This window comes from Gavia stellata, chromosome 1 (genome assembly GCF_030936135.1).
Source record: "Gavia stellata isolate bGavSte3 chromosome 1, bGavSte3.hap2, whole genome shotgun sequence".
NCBI classification, from domain to species: domain Eukaryota; kingdom Metazoa; phylum Chordata; class Aves; order Gaviiformes; family Gaviidae; genus Gavia; species Gavia stellata.
This window is the reverse complement of record NC_082594.1, coordinates 102553754-102578313: the sequence shown is the minus strand read 5'-3', so window position 1 is coordinate 102578313 and position 24560 is coordinate 102553754. Positions and strand designations below refer to the sequence as shown.

At 43.5% G+C, this 24560-nt stretch overlaps 1 protein-coding gene across 1 annotated transcript; it reads left to right on the top strand.

Annotated features, from left to right (window-relative positions):
- The first annotated feature begins 11503 nt into the window (after positions 1-11503).
- Positions 11504-24554, top strand: IFNGR2 (interferon gamma receptor 2). The gene is made up of 7 exons (XM_059819154.1): positions 11504-11597; positions 15963-16089; positions 16564-16739; positions 18687-18835; positions 20256-20409; positions 21520-21674; positions 24078-24554. The coding sequence occupies exons 1-7, from the start codon at positions 11519-11521 to the stop codon at positions 24252-24254; spliced, it is 1017 nt and encodes a 338-aa protein (XP_059675137.1). The 5' UTR covers positions 11504-11518; the 3' UTR covers positions 24255-24554.
- The last annotated feature ends 6 nt before the right edge of the window (positions 24555-24560 follow it).

The following is a 24560-nucleotide window of genomic DNA, read 5'->3' as shown; positions in this document are numbered from 1 at the left end:
TACCCTGGCTGCATCAGTCATTCCTGTCCGTACATGCCCTATACGTTTATAAAAGGAGCAGCATGCACCTCCTCTCAGTTCTTCTGAATTTCTTGACTGAGTCATACCAAATTTCCTTTCACGCCTTCCTAGCATACTGCCTTATTTTTTGTAAGGCCCCTGTTGACCTCCTAAAAGCTTATTCACTTCCCTGATATGACCAGTTTTCCCTCATCCCCCACTTTGTCTTCATACTGATTCTTCTGCATGAGTTCTGTATACTGCTCTGAAACTTTGGCTGCCTATAGCCACATTTCTTGTAGTGGAAGGGCCTCCTTTCCTGCAGAGCTACTGCCGTTTCCTTTACTGCTTTGACAAAGAACATACAGCATGTGTTGGTATTACCAGCCTGGCTTTTCAACTAAAGGCTGAGTGTGCAAGCGATGATGGTAACAACTAACAGTTGAGACTAAGGTTTCTGTGGTGCTCTCTCCAGAAAAGAGCAAGGAGACTTTCTTCATTCTCTGGGGTGGCCTCAGAGTATTCTTCACCAGAAAACCAAATCTCACCTACCCCAGAAGCAGCATGAGATCTCTGATAGTTCCCTCAACTTTGCTCTGTTACCTCTCTGCCTACAGTGACTATAGGAGAGGGTCACCAGAGCTCCAGGTCCTTTTGTGTTCTATCTACAGCTGTGATTTCCTATCTGCTCATGCATGATCAAAGGCAAAGGCAAATGGCTCGGGTAACGCTCCTTGTCCCTGTGTCAGAGACCATAAAGGAACGGCATTGCCTACACGTAAAGCACTGTCTTTTCTCTAGTCACAGGATCAATCTGTTTACATTGCAGAGAAACTCTACAAAGTCTATATCAGGCACTAGAGCTCTGGATGCATCTTTGGCAGAAAGTTGGGTTCTTCCAGGGCCCTCAGCTTCCCTGCTAGACCAACTGCCATATCAGTTGTCCTTCAGAGACCTTCTCTGCCACAAATTTCTGTTTTTAAGTGCTGAGGACTAACTGTTTGCAGAAAATAATATCTAGGAATTGGAATTAAAAGGTTTGTTCAACCAAGGTTTTTCCAGAAAACTCTTAAGATCTTGAATCCTACCTCTAAGAGGAAAACCACTTTCTGCCCATACTATGTATCTGCTCTTTTACGAAAACATTCTCATACAGAACCCTCTGAGATGTAAGCAGAGTTTTCGTTAATGCATCAAATTAGTTCAGCTATGTTTACACTGCAGCCCTTGACTCTAAAGAACTTTTGAGAGTAACCTAAAGGACACAAATCAACATAGTTTTCCCAGCTTCAGTCACCGCTTCTCCTTTAGAGTCCCCAAAGTTACCATCCCCAAAGGATGTTGCAGTAAATGCCTAATCACACTTGGCAGACTATAATGTTGGACAAATAGATGGCATTTAGTTATGATGTCTATAACTAACTTAAAGCATTACCATTTCCAAACCCATCTTGCCTCGTTCTTTTTCAGGGACCTTACTCAATCTCCTCTTGGAGGAGATTCTCATAAGTAATATTGCTCAGTCTGAGAGTCATGGATTCAGTTCCTATTCACCTTCAGAGAAAGAGGTGTAACAGTTACTATTTCCTGGTTACTCCTGAAAGAGTGGCGGTTCAAGGCTTGTTTTAGATCTCAGGAACTGAAGTGCTTTTAGCTACATATTTTAAAATTTGGTAGTTATTCTAGCATCTGTAATCCCTTTCAGTAAAGGGATTAATTCACATCTCTCAGTCTGCAAGCTGCATATTTTGACATCACGTCTAAGTCTTGTATCAGAAGCACCTTTGCTTCATAGTGGTCCCAAACCTTTCCTAATTTAGAGTCACATCCCACTCTTTGTCTTTCCACAAATGCACAGAGTCTTTGGGAAAAATGAATACTAAGAAGAACTCAGTTCAGGCAAAGGGGAACAGCTGAATAGGATGAGTGGCTTATAGAGATTCCTCACCTCAGAAAATGACAAATTCAATGTTATCTTGAAAGTCCTGGTCTCTGTTTCGCTCCCCTCCCACTCTTCGGTTTGCCACCTGCATAGCTGCCTTGTTTCCTTGGGAATACGCCTTGCAAGACTGAGTGCTTGAGCCCTCTATGCTTTAGAAGACGCTTATGCTGCAACCAGTGTGCCCGCAGTTAAAGCCTGCCAAATACTTCTTCCCCGTATCACAGGACATCATATTCAGGGAATGGTACATAATATCACCACGTTACACAGAGGGTAAAGTGGAGTATGATTCCCTTAACCATGCAAAGTAGTATAGCAGTAGTCAACTTTTAGATCTATTTAGCACACAGAGACTGAGTTTCATTGATGGACTTTGTGAGAGTTTTTCCCAGCCAAACTGGACATTCAGAAAATGTTGGTCTGTTTTAAAGCACATTTCACAGCTATGGACAACTAAAGACCAAGATCTTTGCCTCAGAGGTCAATAAAAATTGCTAACTGGTCTCTGCCTGTGTTCAACCATTCTGATTTGGAAAAGCCGAGATGTGAATTCTCCCCAGGTCTTTTGTCACCAAATGAGGTTAAGTCAGGACAGGAATGGGCTCTGCGAGCGCCCAAAGGGCCCACATAGTTTTGGTATCATGATCTCGTAAGGATCTCCATGTGAAAAACTGGGTCTCTCTCTTTGCTTCCAGATCTTCTGTCAATTTGCCAGGCCAAATTCTTCACCTGAATCTTAGCTTGTACCTCATCACTTGGATGCTGGAAGGCCTAGACAAATAGAATCATGCAACTCTCCTCCTCTTCCTCCAAAAAAAATTTGTTTAACAGCAAACAACTGTCACCCACAAAAGCCTATAAAGCAAAATAGCTGACATGCACAGAGTGAGGTTCAATTATGTCCCTATCTGCAATGCCTGTTTCTCTTCCCTTCAGGTTGCAATTTGGAATACGGAAAAACTCTTGTTTTTCTGTAAGAAGTAAACAGAATTCCTTTGACAGTTTCTTTGACTTTTCATTCCCCGTTCTGTTTAGCTCTGTTCAACTACAGGGTGGTTTTTGCAAGGCCTATCTAGACTCTTCCTGTAAAGGACCCAGTTTCTTAACAGAATTTAAACACAGGCTGTCATTTCACAGCACCCTAACCCAACCTACCTGCTGCCTTCACAGTTCCCCGGACCACAGTTTCACCCTTTGTCTTGTGCCAGAGCTAGTTTCACCAGAGCCAGTTCCACCAGAACTCGGTAAACCAGCAGGAGAAAAAAAAAAAAAACAAATCTGACAAAAGCAAATAGTTTCCCGTAACTTAACACAAGGATAAAAATGATCAAAATGTACAAAGAAAGAGAAGCAATGCAATAGCAGCCAGCAGCTGCATGGCCTTAGTCATGCTGCAAGAGGAAACACTTTGAGCAGTTTGTTTCCACCTTTGTTTATTTATGATGTCTGACTTTTTGGTAGCAGTTATTTCCATTAGATTGGTGGGAAAGATTCAGGCCCTAAAGACAAACCTTGTTAGGTTTTTTTTTTCCCTTCTTCCTTTTTTTTTTAGAAGTAATTATCTGAGATCAAATTTCAAACAGAACCTAAGGTCGTGGCAGAATTTAATCAACTGGTTTGAGTGAATCCATATGTTTTCTTCTGAAGTCTTACAAAATTCAAAGCTCTACTTTTGAGCCTTCTCTTACGTTAGGCATGCTTTGTCACAGCCTGAAGACAAGGTGATTTAACCATCCTAGTCTGTGCCCAGAGGAGGATGTCCCAGTGGAAAGTTGCTTTTGAAAACTTTTGAGGGAGCCAAGACAGGGCCTCGAAGTCTGACTAGGATTTTGCTCATCAAGAGCCTGAGTGCTGTTGGCAACATCCATTTGAAATTCCAGTAATAGGCGAGATTCAGAAGGTCGTGTCATAGATCTCTACTTGAGCTTTTCAGTAAGCATTATGGTCTAGTTCAGGCATCAAAGTGGGATGTTGCTAAGGTAAGGCAGTCCTGCAGTTGAGATTTGACCTTACAGAAGAGCTGATTTTACAGCTGTTGGACTGGATGAGTGTTGTTTTTCTTCTACCCCAGCCTCAAGCCTTCATCTCCCAACTCCTTCCTCACTCCCTTGTGTTGGATCTAGTAACTACATGGTGCCGGGGGATGCATCGGTTCAACTAACCCCGAGAACAGTTGTGTCAAATCAGCCAGGCCAGCGGGCCAGACCAGTACCATGAGCCAAAGAGGGGACGCTACCTCCTCTTTACAGTGTGACTGTGCCGTCAGCTTGGCTTTTGTTCAGGCACGAAGTTGGGGATTCTCTCCCAGGCATTTTAATGTGATCACTGCCTATATTTGCCCACAATATAAATGTGTATGTTAGACAAGCACTCAAAGGAGAAAGACGAGTTACTTACATGCAACTGTTTTGGGACACTGGTGTTTTGTAGAGGTGCTTTCGTAAGTCATCTCCCAGTGCTGTAAGCCTTACATTACCAGAAATAATATTTGATCAGGTGATGTGCCTTAGGGTGCGGTCTTCAAAGAAGAATGACTCACGGAATTAAACTGCTTTAACCTCCTACCCTGACCCTTGAAAATTCCCACACCAAAAATTGTATCTTCCACACAATTCTGCATCTAAATGTCAGTGTTTGAGGAACTTGTTTTTTTCTGTCACTGTGATCTTTTTGTTAATACAACTACTTGCAACTATCAACAACATGCGGAAGCATCTTAAATTAATGATCAATTTCAGACATCAAGACATGCCTTGTCTTAGAAATAATGATCTGGAAGATAAGCTTATTTATAGCAGATAAGGGTTGTTTATCTGTCCACATAAGCACATCTCTGTTTCTGCTGCTTATGTAAACTGCTCTAAGTAGGCATGCCATGACTAACTGATAATACTTCCTCTCTGTTTCTAGGAGACTTTATTTCATCAGACAGTTACTGTAAATGAATTGCTAAAACTTTAAAAAAAAAAAAAAAGCACCACAGCATGCTGAAATGCACACACCACAACAGGCTCAAATCCATTGGCCTTTAGGAAAGCCTATTCTAGTTGCTCGATTCACCAATAAACATCCTCAATAATGGTCTAATTCTTAATATTAAAACAAGATCAAGGGAGGGAGGTGTTTCTTTTTTTTTCCTGATCTCTTGGTCTTCTCTCCTTTTGACTGGCACAAACAGTATAACCTGAGCCTCATACGAGTACAACTTGCTGCTGTGCCTGTGACTGGGAGAGGACAACCTGCAGAGAGTTTAGTGGGGGGCCAAGCTCCCGCTGTAATACATTTGTATTAAATACTAAACAAATAAAAATATTTCCTACCTTTTGCCTGCATATTAACTGCTAACTGATATGTCCTGCGATTAAAAACACTTCCCTGTGCTACAAGATGGAAATGCAAAGCACGACAGCACCAACTTTCCAATTAAAACTCAAAAACTAGCTAAAGCACAAAGCAAAGCTCTTTACTGGTGTGACATAACTTCCTTAACTCTCTTCTGCACTTTATAAACTTGCCTCAGAACAGCTCAGAGAAAGAAGGTAACATTTTTCCCCTGAGAAGAGAGCTGATCTTTAAAACCTGATTTCACATGACTCAGGCGTTTTCTGGTTGTGTAACGCTGTGGGAATCCCCTTCAGTCAGCAGCAGAGCCTTTCTCCGTGGGAGCAGGGAACTAATGAATTCCCGACCTAGGGCGCATCTATCTTACTGCTGGAGTTGCTGATTTCTGAGAGATGATGAAGAGTATCAGGCTCAGCAAAGAGCTGGTGAGAAGTCAGACTCCTCAAGGTGCTGGCCTGGAAAACCTGTGCCCACATGCCTACCTTGTCACGGGTCTCATCAGACCCCCGCTGCCAGAGTCGCTAGAACACCAAGTTTTCCGGGTCGCATGCAAACTCAAGCATCTCTGACAGGGCGGAGCGGGGTCCAGGCACTGCTGGTAGCTATGGGTGCTCATGTCTCCTTGCAGGGTGACGGCTGTTCTACCCAGCATTTCTTTCTGGGCGCAGGCATCGCCGCAGCCCAACCGCCATGGTGCTGGCTGGCTGTGCGGCAGTTTGCGCACGCTTTTTCTCCCAGCTGCTCTCCTGGGTCCTCTTTCCCAGTTTTGGATTCTTTTCTCCTTTGCTCTCCCGCCCCTTTTTCAAGAGGAAGCGTCAGAAATGGGTCTTGCAGCAGCTGGAGGAGCATAAACGCGGTTGGGAGAGCAGAACAGATATGGGTGCTAAAGAACGACTGACAGGGAAGAGAGCTGTCCCATGGCATGGGGGGGGGCCACAACCAAGACTTAGGTGTGATGTGCGGAAACCAACTTCACAACTCACAAAGAGTTATAAAGCAGGTATGTTTACTTCAGCGCCGAGGTGCAAGGGGGTTGTTCCTCAAAGCTTGCACACCCTTTTGGCGAGCAAGCAATTATTTATTATACAGAAGTATATATATTCATGAGGTTATATAAGACAAACTATACATATTCATAAATGGGGTGGAGTAATTAAAATACCTATGTCATCAATTCTAAAAATGTCCACATTATCTTTGCGCATGCTCGGTTCTGTCTCCGGTGGTCGTTTACTTCCTCAGAGGGTCTTATCTTCTTCCTCCCTTATCCTTTGGACGAACTTTTGGCCATTAGTACATATTCCTCTGTACTTGGCAAATTCTGCATTTTCTAACTAGCTTCAGCCAGTTTCAAGGTTATTGTTCCTGCTATCATTTTCTTTTAATTGACGCGTTAGTTCCGCAACAAGCATCAATCTCTAATAACCTTGGCCCTCAGCGAACATCACGAGCACAGGTTTTCATAACGAGTCTTTTAAGGAATCAATAATAGAAAGGTCACTTATCTAAAGGCTTAGACAGGGTACATATGGTACATACTGATTCAGCAAATATAAGCTAATCACAAGTGTCCTTATATTTTTACATATCAGGTGGCTGTGTCAAGGGACAATAGAAAGAGAATAGAGATCTTTATCAGCTCTTTAGCACTACCCCAATTCACCTCTTCCCATGCACTTGTGAGCAGATAAAATACTTGTTCACTCTCTCGTACATTCAAAGGCGGAGGGTGGTATATATGGGATGTCTCAATGCAAAAATGCAATATAATCTTTATCTCCAATATCAAGACATTAGGAGCATTTTTTTAATCTTGTGGTTTGTTTTTAACTTTTAAACTATTTGATGGTAGCACCTTTGCCTTTACAGGTTGGGAATAAGAGCATGGGAAGACAAACAGCTTGATGTCTTCATCCATTTGCTATGCAATGATGTGTCCCATTACAAACGCCTTGTGAATAGAAGTGGGCTGCAGAAGGCTTAGTCTGTTAGGTGCTGGCGACCAGAACATTTTAGTTTTTGAAAGTCCCAGAGGGAGTGGAGCTTTTAAGAGAACCAAGATGGCTTGCTGAACTGGAGATGCCCCTTTACATGCCTAAACACCCTTCCATCTACCTCCAAAAGGACTGTTTGCAGATGAGTGTCCAGATCATTCCAGCTTTCTCCCACAAGTTAGCAGAGTTACCACAGCAAATTTCGCAGGGGGAGGCTTTGTGTCTGAACAGGCAAGTATGGTTTTGCTATAAGGTTTCTTTTTTTGTTTTTGGGTTTTTTTTAATGTTAGTCCAGTATCAAACAACTCAATTACATTTCTCTTCCAGGAACAAGATTAAAAATCATAGCAGCAAACACCATGAATTGGAAGTAAAGAGGTGAGAGTTTGAAGGGCTAGCTTTTGTCAAAATAAGTCTTTAATTCGTTTAAGGCTTGCTGCAGTATAGTTTGAATAGGAGTGGGCTTCCTTGTGTGTGTTTACTTTTGTTTCCGGTTCTCAGTACATTTGTGTTGTTTCTTGCATATCTTGCAAGTGTCTGTAAGTTCATACTACTCAAAACATCAGCAGAATAAATACCATAGATGAATTCCAGCGCCTGTTAAAAATTTTTGGTCATTTACAAATTGGGGGGGTGGGGGGGTGGGATTCTGCTTTTTTATCTTCTTCCTTTTTTTGGTTTCTTAACTGAGTTAGTCATGGTTCTTTACATGAGATGCCTAGAAGAGGTGTAACAGAGGAACACAAGGAAGGTGATTGATTTCCCTCTTAGACCACTGTGGTCCCAAAGTTGTTCACCTACCTGATGTATGAGGTGTCCCTGAGTCTTACAATGGATGCATTTCACCTCTATCTATGTGTTATTTTTGGAAAAATTCCTTATCTTTTGTGGATTCAATTTTTTTTCAAGATTCTTGCCAGAGAGTTGGCTGCAGGAAAATTACTGCCTTGATAGTGATTAGCTATCTTCTTACGGCTGAGCTGGTTTCCATTTTACGAGGGCGAACCCAAGCATCCACATGTAATAACTGGCAAGGCTGGGATTTTAGAGTAGTAAATAGTTTGCATTGGTGAAATACACCCCAAAACTACTTACTATGTCAATCTATTGCAGTTATGTACCATAATTAATTTTCTTTTTTTCTATGCGTAAGACTTCTCAGTCATTTTAAGAGCCTGTAACTTGCAGTGATAGATGGAGCTATTTCTCCTCTGAAATATATTTCCTTCTACCTTCACTTGCTTGACTCCTTTCACTTTCTCATGTTGATAGCTTTTAGTGAGGGAAAGGGACTAGCAAGAAAAAATAATGTATCCCTTACTTTCTGATTTGACATTAACTTTGCTTTTTGCTCCCTAAGCTCAAAGAAAAAAAAGCAATATACATAATTATCTTTGAACTCCAGTAGGTTCTAAAAAATTCCTGCATTAACTAATATTTTTTAATTTTGGAGCTGATTGACAGGATCAGATGTTACATTGACTCCAGTTCTCTCTTCTGTCTTCATTAAATCACTATTTATTCTCAGTTTTCTCCTCTCTTTCTTCAGCTCTCCTTAAGCTACCAGTTTTAAGAAGTCATCCCTCATCCACTGATGGCGAACTTTTTTCATGAAGGCACAACCAGTCATTTTGACCTCCCTCCTAACAGCCTTCTAGACTATAAGAGAGTAATTTCTTGGGCTTTGACTTAATAGGAATCTCAAGGTAAGAGAGAGATCAGCCGGAGAAAAAACAAAAGCCTGAAAAAGTTTCCTGTCCGGTTTGGGAAAGGGAAAACACACATGATTGGTTATGGGATTTCTCTAACTATTACAGTAAATACGTGTCTTTCAGTGGAAGGGTAGAGGGAAACCCCGCTTCAGAATTCATGTTTTGAGTTGCTCTTTAATATACCTAAGTTTCCTCTGTGAATCAAAATCTCATTAATGCATGAATTAGAGATGCAACCAAAATTAACATGCCTTCTGGATGTGCCCTTTTGCTATTTAAGTTTCATAGTTAGAAACTGTCAGTGGCTTTCCAAACTAACTGCTTGGCTACCTGCCACCAGAAATGCCCCACAAGTCACGCTAACAGTGCATGACTGAAATTCCTCCACTGGAGGATCTGTGTCTCAGCAGTCCTGGCACTGGGGAAATCCCAAAGTGAAGCTTGTGGAGTGGAGGGTTTCGGTAGAACAGCGCTGCTCCACTGAGAGAGTTGAGTCACTCTTCCCAGAAGGGTTCAAAAAGAGGTCAGGCATGTAAAGTGCAGAGAAAACAGGCGCAATCTATAACCGAATGATTTTAATTTCTACCACCCCTTTCTAGCCCGTCTTATTTTCACAATCAAGCACCCAACCAATCAACCAGTCAGCTTTTCAGCATTTGGGTTTTCTTCCCTTCTTTGTTCATACTCCTTTCCAGCTATGATCATTTGTGTCAGTGTTGAAAGGCTTTGATTGAGATTCTGGCCCATTTTTTTACTGTACCTCCCTGCAAAAGGAGGATCTTTGCCCTGAAAGCTTGCAGTTGATAGTAGCAGGCCATATAGGGCTAAGAGAAAGAGCAGAATCTGTCTTTTGATTGAGGAAGAGCTGAACTACAGCAAAATCAAGTGATTCACCCAAGCGTACTCAGAAATCAAAGCTGCCCAGCCCTTATGTAGTACTCTGAATGCAAGATACTCTTGCTGTACTCGCTTGCTTTCTTTTTGTTGGAAATCTGACGGCAGTGGTGTAAACTTTGCTCAGGGACCCTTCAGGCGGCCAAACATCAGCTTTATTAATACTAATTAAAGACGTTTTAAGTACCCTAACTCTGCATGGTTTCCTCTGTTGGCAGTCCTGCTGGTCATAGTTCTTCTGACTTCCCAATCTTGTACTAATAAAACATATTTTCTCTCTGCAATGTTTAAAAGAGAGTATTTTTGATAAGCTAAACCAACAGGCCTATTGTAAAACTAGCTGTTTTGTATAAACTTGCATGCTTTGATAACCTTTAAAGCCCTTGAGGAGGAGCGGAGGAAGCTGATAAAGAGGAACCAATGATTCTGTGATTCTTGCTCTAGAAGGTCACGAAGCTGAAAAGTTGCCGTACAAGTGTAAAGTCAGGAGAAATCAGCAGTAAGTGGGGGAAAGGTAAAGACAGTAGGGGAGATCACCACCACCGACTCAGTCGAAGACCGAGTTGACTTACACCCGCACACCCCCCCTTCAAAGGGCATGCACGCTAATTTAAATGAGACTAGCAATTACAAACGTAGTGTTAATCACTAACCAGTAAGTGTAAACTCAGGCGGGTTTCTGCTAAGCCTGTAAGGGGATAAATACGCTGCAGGTTTTGTATGGAGCCGAGCTAGCTTTGCGAAATACCACTAGCTCCCAGCTTTGCGCAGATCTGTAATCAAGAAATACCTCGACCCGGTGTGGACTGGCTTGCACGCCGGGTAAGGATCCCTCTTTTCGGGAGGGGAATTTGACTTTGTTCAGGAGACAGATGAGATAGGCCTCCGCTTCACGGTGCTTTTAAACTGAAGTAGCGTCAGAGCTCTTAGGAACAACGGATCCCTGCCTGGTGAATGGTTTTGGAACAACTGTCCTATTAAAATAGTAATCATTTGGGAGGAACGCTGCCCCCCGGCATCACCTCCAGATTTTTTAACCGCAATACTGTGTAATCGATAGCATCGGTTAAAGGTATGTGGTTAGGCTTAACCACGGGTTGGCGTTAGGCTAGATGCAGCCAGAGAAAGCCGGGGAACTTTAACCACTTCATGGCAAGATTTTCTCACATCGACCACACAGGCACACGCAACGCTCTGCGCCCGGGAGCGCGCCCACACCGCATGCGGTGGTGCCTGCAGGGCCTTCCGCGGGCGCCGGGCAGGGGCAGGCCGCGGGGATACCCCACAGCCCGCCCCGAGGCCGGGCCGGGCCCAGGCCGCAGGAGGCGGCGCCTCCGGGCGCTCCTCGCCGCGGCCGCTGGGCCCGCGCCCGCAGCCCTCCGCGCCACACGCGGCGCTGCGGGCGGGGCCGAGGGCGGGCTCTGCCTCCCCGTAGGCGGGGGTGGAGGCAGAGGCGGAGCGGGGCCGGGAGGCGGCGGTCGCCCCGATCCCCGCCAGCAGCCGCAGCCGGGGTCGGGACGCGGGTGTAGGGCGGCCCCGCCAGGCCTGCCCGCCGCCGGCCCCGCTCCTCAGGGACAGGCGAGCAGCCTCCGGCGGCGAGCGGGGCCGGGCGGCGGGGCGCTGCCAGCCGGGCCATGCCGTGTCGGACGCCGCTCCTCTCCTTCCTCCTTCTCCTCTTCCTCCTCCTCGGCTCGGGCCGGGCCTCGGGCGCAGGTGGGTGCGGCGGGGCGCGGGGCTCGCTGCGGTCGTGGCCGGCGACGCGGGGCTGGAGGCTGCCGCCCGGCCTGCGCCGCTCTGTGCGGCTCTTCCCCGGCGGGCTTCCGGTCCGGGAGGCGGTGGAAGTCCGTGGGGCGAGGGCCCGGGCTGGAGCGGCCTGGGGGGGGGCTGGCGGGGGACAGCGGGGCCGTGCCTCTTAGCCCGTCCCCTGAAGCAGCCCCGGCGGGTGCCGGAGCCACGGGGGGGGGACGGGACGGCAGTGGGGAGAGCGGAGCTGTCGCGGATTTCACCCCTTCCTCATCCCGCCGGTGCCTGGCCCTCTGAGGGAGGACGAGTCCTGGTTTCTCCTGCCAACCCCCGGGGTTGCTGCTTCTAGAAAACCTGACGTCCTCTGGGCTGCCACGGGCTCGCGTCCAGGCCCGAGGCCGGCTCTGCGGGCAGCTGCGGGGTGCAGGGCAGCGTGACCCCAAACCGGCTGCGTCTGTGGGAGAGCAGGTACAACCTGCACGGGTTCAGCCTTGAGGGCGATTGATACGGTGTAAGTCGTTGATGTGTCTGTAGTTTGTGATGTGGCACCCGTTCATCAACTGCACTCGAGCCTCCTCCGTTTAGTTTTGTGAAGTGACGGTTCAGGTAGGATTGGATTTAGATTTCAACGTAAAGTCTTTGCCATAATGAGGGGGGGGCGGAGTTTGCTCTTCAGGTCGGGGCTGAGTTACGGCTCATGAGTATAGTCCTTGGCTTCAGTATGTATCCCAGCAGGTGTGGAAGAGCTGCTGTGACATGTCTCGAATGAGGTATTCGTACACTGTGGTCCTCCTTTAGGCACGCAGGTACTTCCATGAGTTCAGCATGTCCGCTGTCACATTTCCTTGCGTTCATCAACGCCTGGCTAGCCAGCCTGTGACTGGTGAGCCCCGTGGGGCTCTCTGGCTATTTGGGGGCAGCTGCTGTTCCAGGCCTGCAGTCCGTGGCCGGACTCGGGAGTCCAAATGCCCATGGATGGGTTGAGGCGAGCCGGGGGGACTTGCTGCAGTCAGTGTTGCCCAGTCCCATCTCAGCAGCAGCAGCAGGATTTCCCAGGGAGCTGTTCTGGTGGTTGGCTTGTGCGTAGGTCCTCCTCCCCCTCTGCGCTCTCTCTCCTAGGCAGCCTGGGCTGTGTTTCTTCTGTTGCAAATGGAGACGCTGCACGTTAAAATCTGAGCCAAAAGAATAGCTAGCTGTCATCACCCATCCCCACCTGGCCACATGCTTCTGCTGTTCACCTTTTGCAGGCTTTGGTGCTTGTCTGACAATATGAAAAGCCAGTTTAGTACACTAGAACAGTGAAAGTCCATCCAAACCCCCCCTCCCCACCCCCGACTTCCTTTTTGCCATTTAGCAAAATGATGTGTTCTAAGGCTGTTGCAGGGGAAGGGATCAGAAATCATTCAGGAGCAGGAACAGAGACTGTGAAAACGATGGCTAGGCCAAGCTGAGCTGCTTTCACTCGCTGTAACTTGTGGCTTCACACTCTGCTATGTGAAAGCTTTGACTTGCGGCTTGAAGAGTCAGGAAGTCTCTGCATCAGGAAAAAACAATCTGAGCATTGTTTGGCGGATGCTTTAAAAGAAACGGTTCATTGAGACCACCTCCCAGACAGAGAGAAAGGACAGGGCATTTCTGCCTTTCCCTGGCTAAGGTAGTTTGGGTTTTTCTAGGATGCTTGCATATGTAGGTGCTTTGTTCTGAAGTATGCATTTTGTTACTTTGGGTCATACTAACTAATGATCGTTACGGAGTTCAGTGTGTGATTTCAGAAATACAAGTAACTTCCCTTGTCAAGTTGAGTTATCTAACCAAAATACGAATGTGTTCCTCCATTGTGCTACGGAAACAGCTCCTCAGTGCAGTAGTAAGTGCCTTGTGGCACACAGCACCTTCATGTTCAACTACAGAGCCCTAAATCTGGTAATTTTTTCAGTGTTTTTGAAGCTGGTAGGGGAAATTATCTGTTTCCAAATGCTAATACAAGGTAAAATAATCAGTGTGCAGTCTTGACTGAGGAGAAGATGAACCAGCTGCTCTCATCCTTCATTGCTTTTTACTTTTCTTTTTTCTTTTTTTTTTTTTTTACGAGGGAGAGGAGACAAGAAAAAAAGATGCTACTGCTTGTGTTTCGTTCTGACAGCTTTCTTGAATTTTGTAAAATTAGTTCGTATCGGATGTCTGAGTGCACAGATTACTGATGGTGTGAGATACCTTGCCACATGCCAGACCATCAGTGAGAATGCAAGAAAGAATCTGCATGGCTGGAAAGTGAAAACTTTTCTTGAATGAAGAAAAGGTTACTTACTGGCCTTTAAAATACGCGGAGATTAATAGTTTAGGCATCGTTTGTAACTGTAAGGAATCTCAAACAGGTTTGCAATGCTGAATGATCCATCTGTAGCCTAAGGCAATGTGTGTTTACTTAAGAGCACTACTCAAAAGTTGAGGCTAAGAAGCTAATAACATACCTAATTAAAACTTTGAGAGCTTAACTAGTTATTTTGTATTTTGGACTTAGGGTTTAATGCAACTTTATGAAGATTCGTGTCATCTCTTTCCTGTACATGGAGGATGTTAAGAGCCTGGCATGACGTCTCTTGTGAAAGACTGCGCTGTCAGCATCAGCGTGCTGTCTCGTGCTGTGTAACAAAATCAGATGTACAAATCAAAAAGAAAAAACTTTTTAACATTATCCCCATATTCCCAAAGAAGGCTGGGGCCAGAATTTAGCTTAAGTGCTTGATCTTCTGATCTTATTTATGTAAAAATAAACAAACCATATCTTAGGAGACTACTGTCTTAAGAACAGAAAATGGAAATATTATCATGTGGGATATCATACCATGTCATGTCATGGTTGTCTTTGAGCTTAGGACCTGTTGACCCAGTGTGTTTAATGGTGTAAGGGGATCACTACACGGACAAATATAAGTCAAGTGTAGAAGGAAAACTTTTCTCCCTCTTAGGACAGGCAGGCAGTGAAACCATTGCCCAGCAAGCCTGTGCAGGCTCCGTCCTTGGAGGTTCTGGAATTTGCCTGGGGAAAGCTCTGAGCGGCCTGGTCTGACACCCAGAGCTGGCCCTGCTCGGAGCAGGGGCTTGGATTGGAGACCTCCCAGGGACCCTTCCCTTCCCGCCTGAGTTACTGCAGTGCTGTGGTTAAAAGCGTGAGGCTTTTCTGGTTTTAAAGGCATTTGATAACTGTGTTTTCCTGTCTTCCTCGCCTCAGTCTACTTGCGGTAATCTTAATCTCTGTCTTTTGGCTATCCCAATTCCTTGCCCTTGGTTTCCTTGTCTTTCAGTGTTTTTTGGTTCTCCAGCCTGCTGTTTTGCCCTGTTTGCCAGCTAACATCTCCCTCCAGCTGCTACCCCACTTGACTTCTCATCTGCCTTTCTTTACTTCACCTGCCCTCAGCCCTTGGTTCTCTGCCTTTTGCTCAGCTGCCCGCCTGCCCTCCCTCCCTCCACTTGGCTTTTCTACCTCTCCGCTCCCAGCTCGGTTCCTGGCCTTTCGCCCTGCTCCAGTCCCAATAGGCGGCTTCCTCCTCCACTCTGCTTGGACGACAGGGAAGTGGCTCTTCTCCCTACTAGAGGCACAACTGTTTGCTCTCCGCTTCCATGTTGCTGTCCTTCTGACAAGCTGCTCGAGAGCACTTGCAGTCTTCATTTGCCCCCAGGAGTGTATGGCGTGACTGAATTTAGGTGGACATTCCTACTAGCAGAAGGCACGCCTCTAACAGAGGTTTCTGTCCTTTTCTACATCGTGAAATCGGTTTCAAAACTGACAAAACTTCAGGCTTGCAAGTGGAATGGTGCACTATGTGTTTGTGAATGTTTAAGTATGAGAAGGCTTTTTTTTTTTTCTTCTGTTTCCTGCAAAGTTTCAGTGAAGTGACCTCAGCATTTTGAAACAAGTTAGCAGGCGGCAGATGGTCAGGAAAAATGTGTTCTGAGTTGTTAACACAGTAAAATGTGAGGTGTAGACAACTGAAATAGATGAGCTTTTGTAATGACAAGTGGCTGTGGACCTTAATTTATAGCTTCATGAGGGAGCTGGGTGGGGTTTATTGTTTTGTGCTGCACTCGGTACTTTCAGTGCTGTGTTCTGTATGGAACAAATAAAAGCAGTAAGTTGCAATTCAGTGCTTTATGGATAGCAGGGACTTAAATGTATTGGTACTAGTGCACCTAGAAACGGAATGAGGAGGAGAAATGGTTTTGCCTGCAAAGCAGTGAAAATGTAATATATGGTGGTGGAATTTGGAAACCAAAAGTTAGTTACTGTGTACTTGAATGTTTCAATAATTATTTTTATTCCTCTTTTTATTTTAGAATCTTCCCCCCATTTACCGGCACCAAAGGATGTGATGATTTATTCCTATAACTTTTGTAGTTTCCTGAGGTGGTCTCCTGTTAAAGTGGATAGAGGCCTGGTGTTATATACAGTCCATTTTAAAACGTAAGTTAATAGTTCTAAAAACAACCGAACTAATTTTGTTCCAATCCGGTAACACAGTTGCTTTAAAAAACCCCAAAAAACTAAAAATGAAGAAGAACAGGAATGAAAGAATGAGTTGTCGATTACAGATGCTTTTATGTATGTCCAAAAGCAGCTTCTGAAGACTGACAGTCTCTTAGCCTTTGATATGTCCACTAAACTGAGAAAAGATTGAAGACCTGAAGAGCTCCCAGAAATGTTGCATAGTTTCCTATATAATTTTAGCCTAACCAAATTCTCTCTTGCTAATTTTAATTTTTCCCAGATACTGAGGAGATACAGGTGCTGAAAGGGCTGTGGAATTAAACCTGCGTGAAAACGGTAGTTTTGTAACATGTTCTTTTGTTACAAAAATTGTCTAGGTGGGAGGGATTGTATTTTAGGTAGTTGCACTGTTCTGCTGATGCTTTATTTGTCCTTTGTTTTGCATTGCAGAGGGGCCTTTAACCAGTGGGATGAGATGAACTGCACCCATATCACCCAGACTGAATGCAGTTTCCCCTGGTCACTTAAGGAGCGGCGCTGGACCATTGTTCTGCGTGTGAGGGCTGAGCTAGGGCAAGTGACTTCTGACTGGGTGGAAACAGATCCATTTGTGGCAGAGCGAAACAGTAAGTGCTATTTATGATTTCAGTGTTTGTTTCTCAAAGGAGATTTCTTTGGAAAAAAAAAAGTGCGTTGTCTGTTCTAGGCTTTTCTGACTATTATGTACAAAAGCAAAGTGAGAGAATTGTAGGTGTTCAGTTAACAAAGACTACAAGGCCTCAGTGTGTCACTAGGAATTTGATACTACTTAGTTCCTCTGTCGTGGGGTTGCAGTGTGCTCTTTCAACAGGTATGGAAAGAGAAGCAGATGAGTTTCCTTGGGTTGTTGAGCCTTGTAAGAGCTACAACGTATACTTGTGTTAGAGAGTTTTCCATTTTCTTATTTTCCCCACTTAGCACTGCCACATGCACACATACAGTCCCTTCATTTGTGGTAGTCTGAGTACAAACTACCTGTTTCTGTTGAACAGATCCTCTTTCTAGTAAATACAAACTGTCCTGACTACAATGTAGAAGGGTCAAGGGCACACTTTAAATCCCGTTAAATATATGAACAAGCGTATTGTTGTTCTTTATAAGATCGGCTCTTTGCCTTGCTGTGATTGGTTTCAGGATTAGACGTAAGTAAGTGTCGAGTTCAAAAATACCTCTGAAATGATAATGAAGCAGAGGAATTTATTAACTTGTGAGGAGCAGTGGTCGTCCATGCTGCAGAGTATACTTTCCCTGGTGACTTCAGTTCTAAATCTTGGATTTTCTCTAGTAGTATAGAGTGTGGGGGTGAGGAATTGCTTGAATCCTGCATTGAAGTTTACAGCTGATCCATCCATAGCTTGTGATGCAGGATTGTTTAGGAGTGGGATCCTTTGGGGGTTAGGAAAGCACTGGGCTAATGGGAATACTAGACAAAGCAGGTGCTTGGTGTGGGAGAGACGTTTGTGTGTCTGTTCCTTGGGGGAGCAAGAGGAACATTATGTGATCATTCTTGTGTGACTGCCCTGGAGATCAGTTCCTAGACATCAAGACCATGGGCTACTCTGTCAGGCTATTCTCTTCCTTTAACATTTGGATCAGTCACACTTGAGAGGGGAGCTTTGGGAATTTGTGAGGACACACAACAAGGTGTTTGCAGTTATACAGCAATAGGAAGTAGAAAGAAACTGACATTTCTCTACCAGTGTAAAGATCATGGGAGCCAATTTTCTCTAAAGTAACAGTGGACAGAGCAGGTTCTGCTGGGTTTTTTTTGAGGTATAAGAAGCAACAGTTGCATGCAAGGATTGATTTGTACTGTTAATGGTTAGCCCTCTTTAGTATGCAAGCAGCTGTTAACTACTCTAGTATTGGCATGAGTGGGTTTTTTGAGATCCTGAAGTGCTTTACAAATGCTGATAAGCTTAACTGGTGAAAGAAGTCAAGATACAACAGATAAATAACTAATTACCATATAAGACGTGATCACACAAGTCTCTTGTATTAGGACTGACAATACTTTATATAATATTTTTCATGATTTAGACCTCAGAGTACTTGACAAAATGAATTCATCATCTTTACCCTATAGGACAGTTGGAGACATCAAAGCAAGGAGGGGAAACTAGTTACTCCTCTTCCAATCTATTGACCCAAACAGTGTGTTTTTTAGAGAACATGGAATATGTTGCAGGCTATTTGAAGAAAAAAAAAAATGAACAAAATTGTATCACCGTTAACTGCAGATAAATTCAGATACATTCTAGTGAATATTTCCTGAATTTCCAGGGAAAATTAACAGGAAACTTTTTTTTAAATTATCTAGTTTCGCTTACGCTTTGAAGTCTTTTTCCTTAGATTTGTTGTAATAAAGTAGATATCTTAATTGCATTAAGTAGATGAGAAAATGTTGTATTCCCTGTCTTGAGAAAAAGTTGTCAATATTTAGCATGTTTGCTGAGAGTGTTTAAAGCCGGAGACAGTTTGATGGGCTGTTCTGCATCCCAGAGGTTCACTGCTCTTTCTGTGTTTATTTTCAGCTACTATAGGGCCCCCTGAAGTGAACAGTGTGATTGTAAGCTCTGACTCACTTCTCATTAGTGTCACACCCCCTTTTGCATCTGAAGCAGGTGACTTTCTTCAGTATCATGTGTCCTACTGGGAGAACGCAACAAGTACTACTAAAAAAGTAAGGATCCTCTCTAATTTGTTTTGTTCATAATGCCCTTGTGACTAAGAGATCTGAGTCAGTGTCTCTTAGCAAAACAGCAGAAATGGAGGAAGAAAACTAATGTCATTTTTTTCTCTAGCAGTGAAGGTCACCATTTGGTGTCTTGAAAAAAAGTCAGTTTGGTTTTGGCAAAAGTATTGCATGTATTATGAAACTTTCAAAAACGTCTTTTTTTCCTCCATATGAAATGAAGATTAAATCGCATTGCAGATCAAAGGAGAGAATCTACAAAGTGTCAAAGGTGGCTTTAAAATGGCATTTAGATTCCAAAGTTTGCTTAGGCAATTTGGAGAGCTCTGAAATATCCTTCCTCCTTTCCTGTGCTGGGCTTGTTTGTGCTGGCAGCTTCGGTAACAGGCTGTTTTGGCCTGTTGTCTCTTGTTCTTAGGGCAGAAAAAGGCAGAGTTATTAGAAACATGCTGGACGTAGCTGGCATGAGCTGTCCCTGTTTGTATCGAGACTTAGCGGTGTTGGTCTCATTGTGCGCTTATGCTGCTGTCTGGGGCCCTGGTAATTGTGTTCTTGACAGGCCAGTGTTGCAGGGGAGGGATTAAGTTACGCTTAAAGAAAAAATTAAAAAAAAAAAAGAGGGAGAAGATTCAAAAGAATGTCATTCTGAAGTCAAATGTTTAAAAAACAGAAGCAGAAAAAAATTAATTTATTTTAAAACACTTTTGTTTCAAAGACCTTGCTAAATCTGAAACGCCTCCACTTCCTTCCTCTCTTGCACCAATGTGTGTTTTTCTGACACACATAAAATACCTTCATGTTTGAGATTCAGACAAGAAGTCACTCTTGTATGCTTCTGTAAGCTTCACCAAGACTGTTATCCTAGGCCCTTACAGATTAAAAATTCTGAAAAGACTGTGGTGGCCATGTGGAGACTGTGGAGGTTTTGCACTGCCCATCAGCTGTTTTCCTCTTCAGTAGAAAGAGCTGAGATGGTGGAAGCTCTCCTGAACTACACTTCCGTCAGCCTCCTCTGATGGTGGAGGCACTTCTCATGCCTTGTTTTTCCCTCCCCCTTCCTATATTGCGCTCACTGCCTGAGCTGTTACAGAAGCTGTGCCAAAGCATCCAGCAGCATATTGTGGATAAAATAAGACCTTGCATCAGTTTTCATGCGTCTCCTGTTTGTGCCCTTATAGATGGTTTTAAATGGTCAGGCTTAATTTCATTTAAAAATAATGAAATTTCAAATGCATTCAAGTAGGAAGATTCTCTTGTTTGGGAAAGCTGAATTATTAAAAATAATTTGCTTTTAAAAAATCTCTGCTTTTTGAATGAGAAACTTACTTAAATATGGGGAGGGGATTTGTGTTGAAGGCAGGTCTGGTTTTTACAGTAACACCTGTATTTTTTTGTGTCTTTTAAACAGGAGACAAAGACGAGCAATACACTATTCAAAATCAGAAATCTAAAGGAATTGACACTTTATTGTTTTAGAATTCAAGCAGAATTGATGACACATTCAGATCGCCAGTTACTTGGACTGCAAAGTGTCCCAGAGTGTCACAGAACTGCAATCAGTGGTATAAATCTGATTTTGTTATTTTTTGTATATAATGGGATAAGCGTAGAACATGAGTCTTAGATCATGTTACTGGTCACTTACATACCCGTATTTGTCAGGAATGCTAAGAGAGCACCACTGATACAGTAGTTCACAATTGTCATTAATGGCAAAATAATAAGGAATTTTTCAGTCAGTAATTGAGGGACTGTGTTGTACTCTTCCCCTTGTCCTTTTCCTTCATAAATACTGCTATGGGTATTACTTTCTAGAAATATGCAGAGAAAGAACATACAAATTCTTGGTCTTTAGAGGAAGTCATTGATGAAGGAAATGGTGTTACTTTTGCAAATCCTCTCCCTCAGCCACTGCCTCCTGCAGGACAGGAACATCTCTCTCCTCTTTGACTTCCTGGACATTTCGAGCTCCATGCGTTTGTACTAGATAAGAGAGAGAGTGTGAGGGGAGGAGAGGGCATGTGCAAAATAATGGAGTTTGTACCTCTCTTGACTCTCTCTGTGTGACCACCAACACACAGGCACAACCGATCTTTAGTATGCATTGACGACACTGGAAGACATGTAGATGAAGCCTGCTTATGCAGTTTCCGAAGCCCCACAGAAGCTGACCTCCTGGGTAGTATTGACCAAGCACTTGATCACAACAAGCCCCTGTGCTGTGATGTTGGAGTCTCTGATGCTCCGTTTATTGAAGGGAGATGCATGTTCTGAAAGAGAAGCCCCTGGCATTAATGGCCCTTGCCGCCAACTTGAGGGTGGAAGGACAGATTGCATTCCCTGCCCACCCTCTGCCTGCCAGCAGTGATTCCTTCAGCTCTGCGTTTGCCCTGCTAGCGTGTCAAACAGAAGCTTGCCATAGGCTTCGTGATTAAGGGGAAGAAGGTCGTGGGAGGTGGTGACTTCCACAGGGAATCACAAAACAAGCTCCTTCTGAACGCAGGTGTTTAGAGTGCATCTGTAGTAGAGTTGTGATCTTAGCCTTGGAAATTACACTTCGATTACCAAGTGTAGTAAATTTCAGCTTGCTGTGTATTGTTTTACATTTGATGATGTGTAAATATGAACCTACCATATGTATATGGTGGTTTTGTTTTTTTTTTCTTTTTCAGAGGCAACCAGAGCAGGATATATTATACTAATATTTGTGTTGGTGTTACTGGTTGTAAATTTGGTAACAGTTGGTTTGTTTCTTCTGTGGAGACATCGCAAAACAATTAAATACTGGTCTTGGCCACCTTTAAAAATCCCATCACACTTTGAAGAGGTATGTGTAGACATTTTATTTTTCTCCCCCCTCTTCCCTTCCCTCTGTAAAAGACAATGATGGTCTTGGAGTGAATATGAACAAAGCTAGTTGTTGCATAACAGAAATAGATATAAATAATTGTTGACTTAGTGTAAACTGTTACTTTTCTCCTATATGATCTCCTACCTTATTCCTCTCTTACTCAACTGAACCGTTTCTTTCTCTGCACTAAGATACAAATTCTGCTATAATCCTGTTGTGAAACCAGAGTAAGAGTCTGTTCCTTGGCTACCCTTTGTCCGCCCCTTTCCTTGCTTATCTAAGCCATCAGGCCTGAAACAGTTGCTCACATGAAGCAAAAAGCTTTTGTGTGCTGCAGAACACGTACTTGGGACCTAGGTCTCTGATTAGAAATCAAATATGGAAAAGTGAACACTGATCATTTTAAGAGCAAGGACTTGAAGACTAAGGACTACCTAGGGGCATGTTCTTGGGCTTTTCTTTTTTTCCTGTAGGTTTAGCAATATTCGGATGAAAAAGTCATCTTGTGACTATTTTTTCTCCTTGTAGCTCACACATTTCTGTACCAAATCATATTGTTTAAGTCCTGTTCATCTTCCTCTTTTTAGTATTTAAGCAGGAAGTAGTCTTTTAAGCAAAGTTCTTGTTCTTTTTCAGCATACATTCCATATTTTTAAAAGCTTGTATTTGTTTGCAGTTCTTTGGGGTGTATTTCTTTTGCATATATCTGGTGAATGAACCCAGACTTTCTGCAAAGCCCTGAGTAAATAATTTTCTCTCTTCATGATACCTCAGCTACCATTTCATGGGGACTCGGTGGAGACAGCTGTATCACATATCAAGCCAAGTGTATCTCATATAGGGGGGAAAAAAAATCCTGTACAGTGTATTTAAAATAGTGCAGCATTTATGCAAAGGACTTGCAAGAATAGAGTCTATCATCATGTGTTCTGGAGTAATTGTATTAATGTGGAAAATAGGCAGCAAAAGTAGATACGCTTGAACAATGGTGAGCCTGGTTTGGGGCAAAACACTGATAAGAGATGAAGGAAAGTCAGTAAATATGCAGAATTTTTAAAATGTGTATTTCTAAAAGGGATCAACCAACCAGGGGCTTCTCCTCTTAAAACACATGAGTACAGAATACCAATTATTTTAAGGCAGTTTTGTATGTACTTTTCTAGATTTTCAGAAAAATCACATGCTTCCTTCTTTTACAGAAGGATATGAGTTTTCAGCATCTGAGTTACATGGAGCAGTTCTACTGCAGAAATGCCTTCACATAGCAAAGCTAAACTGAGGTTCATTTATGTCTTGAATTTGCTAAAGTGGATGTATTTGAGGTTCCCATATGAAACATTTATTTTTAATACACCTGAAAAAATAATCCTGTTGCTCATTAGCCTTGCTAGGATTACAGAGAAAGGGGTGCCTTAATTTGAAACTAAGGTTAATTTTGTCCCACAACAGACATAACTTGAGCTGCAGTCCCATCTGAGCCAGATTATGACATCTCCAACAGTACAGAACAAGCTTTTGAGTAAAACTACAAGCTACATCAGTCTTGTAACAATGTCAAGGTGTCTGTGTTCCAGACATTTTTTTATTTTTGTTTTTTAAATCAGGGAAAAAGTGTTCAATGGCAGATTTTTTTTTTTTTTGTTCAGTACATGAAGTGGTGGATGGCTCCAATTCCCCATGAACCACAAGACCAGCTTAGTGATAAGGAGAGTACATGGGGGATGGCAGGAGGAACAGAAAGCTTTTTCTCTGGCCTACATATTTTTTTTCTAATGCTCCTTTCTTTGATTATGCATTCACTGTAAAGCCGATGACTTAATTTTGGAGGAAGGGGGGGAAGAGGGGACGTCAAAGCAAAAAGTAACTACAAGAGAAGAATGCCACTAGAGTTTTGCTGGTAACAATAAAAGATGCAGATCTGATGTGCCTGCCACTGAACAAACCAGAATCTTAGATCTCATTTGCTCCATCAGTGCTTTAGACAAGCTGTCAGTTGCTAGATTCCTGCAGTTGGAGGATATGTCCCCAGCAGTGTAATATGAAGCATTTTTCTTCTGGGGTTTGTTCTTAACTAGTAGGAATTTGCTTGAACTGACATGAAAAGAATATTAGCCAAAATTTATGGGGGGGAAAAAAAAAAAAGGAAATGCAGGCTGCTTTAACTCACTTAAATAGATGTTTGCATGACTGATATTTTTTTTCCCCACAGAAATAAGGTATTTTTAACTTTTTCCTTGTTCAATGTAGTTTCAAGGAAATCCAGAATAGAACATACATTTAGCAGCTCTTGCAGGTGGTGGTACCTGCTCTGTCTCTGTAATTTCTAATACATCTGTTCTGTGGATAGATACCTCAACTATTGTTTCTGGCTTTTTCCAGTATTTGACGGACCCTAGCATGCCTGTTTTAGAGGTGTTGGACAATTATGCTGAGGACAATTTCCATGATTCTGTATCATCTGTTGTGGTTTGTGGAGAAGGAAGCCAAGCCTGTGGCAGCAGTTTGGATGGTCAAGCTCATTCCCACAGCATCTCTAGGGACAGTGAGGTAACTTAAGCAGTACTGCAGTGAGAATACCTGTACTGAGTCTTTGCAAAGGCTCCTGCCCCTGAGCAGCACCGTGTGGCTACTGGAAGGACAGACAACCAGCTCTGGACAAAATGGCCACTGACAAATTCTGAGCGTGAGGCTGCTTCCTGAGACTAACGTGCACCCTGAGCCTTTGTTTAAATGGCTTCTGCTGTGCTACACCAGCACCTGTGTTCTGCCAAAGAGACTTGAAAGGTGGGATGTGAAAGGGAAATGAACACTAAATTGCCTAAAACCAGACAGATGGTTATAAAACAGTTATATTGACATCAT

Bases quoted from the DNA above. Each gene is read 5' to 3' on its own strand.
- IFNGR2 (XM_059819154.1), top strand. From the start codon at position 11,519: ATGCCGTGTCGGACGCCGCTCCTCTCCTTCCTCCTTCTCCTCTTCCTC. The intron at 20,410-21,519 runs GTATAAATCTGA...TTTCTTTTTCAG, and splicing joins TCACAGAACTGCAATCAGTG to AGGCAACCAGAGCAGGATAT. The intron at 21,675-24,077 runs GTATGTGTAGAC...GGCTTTTTCCAG, and splicing joins TCCCATCACACTTTGAAGAG to TATTTGACGGACCCTAGCAT.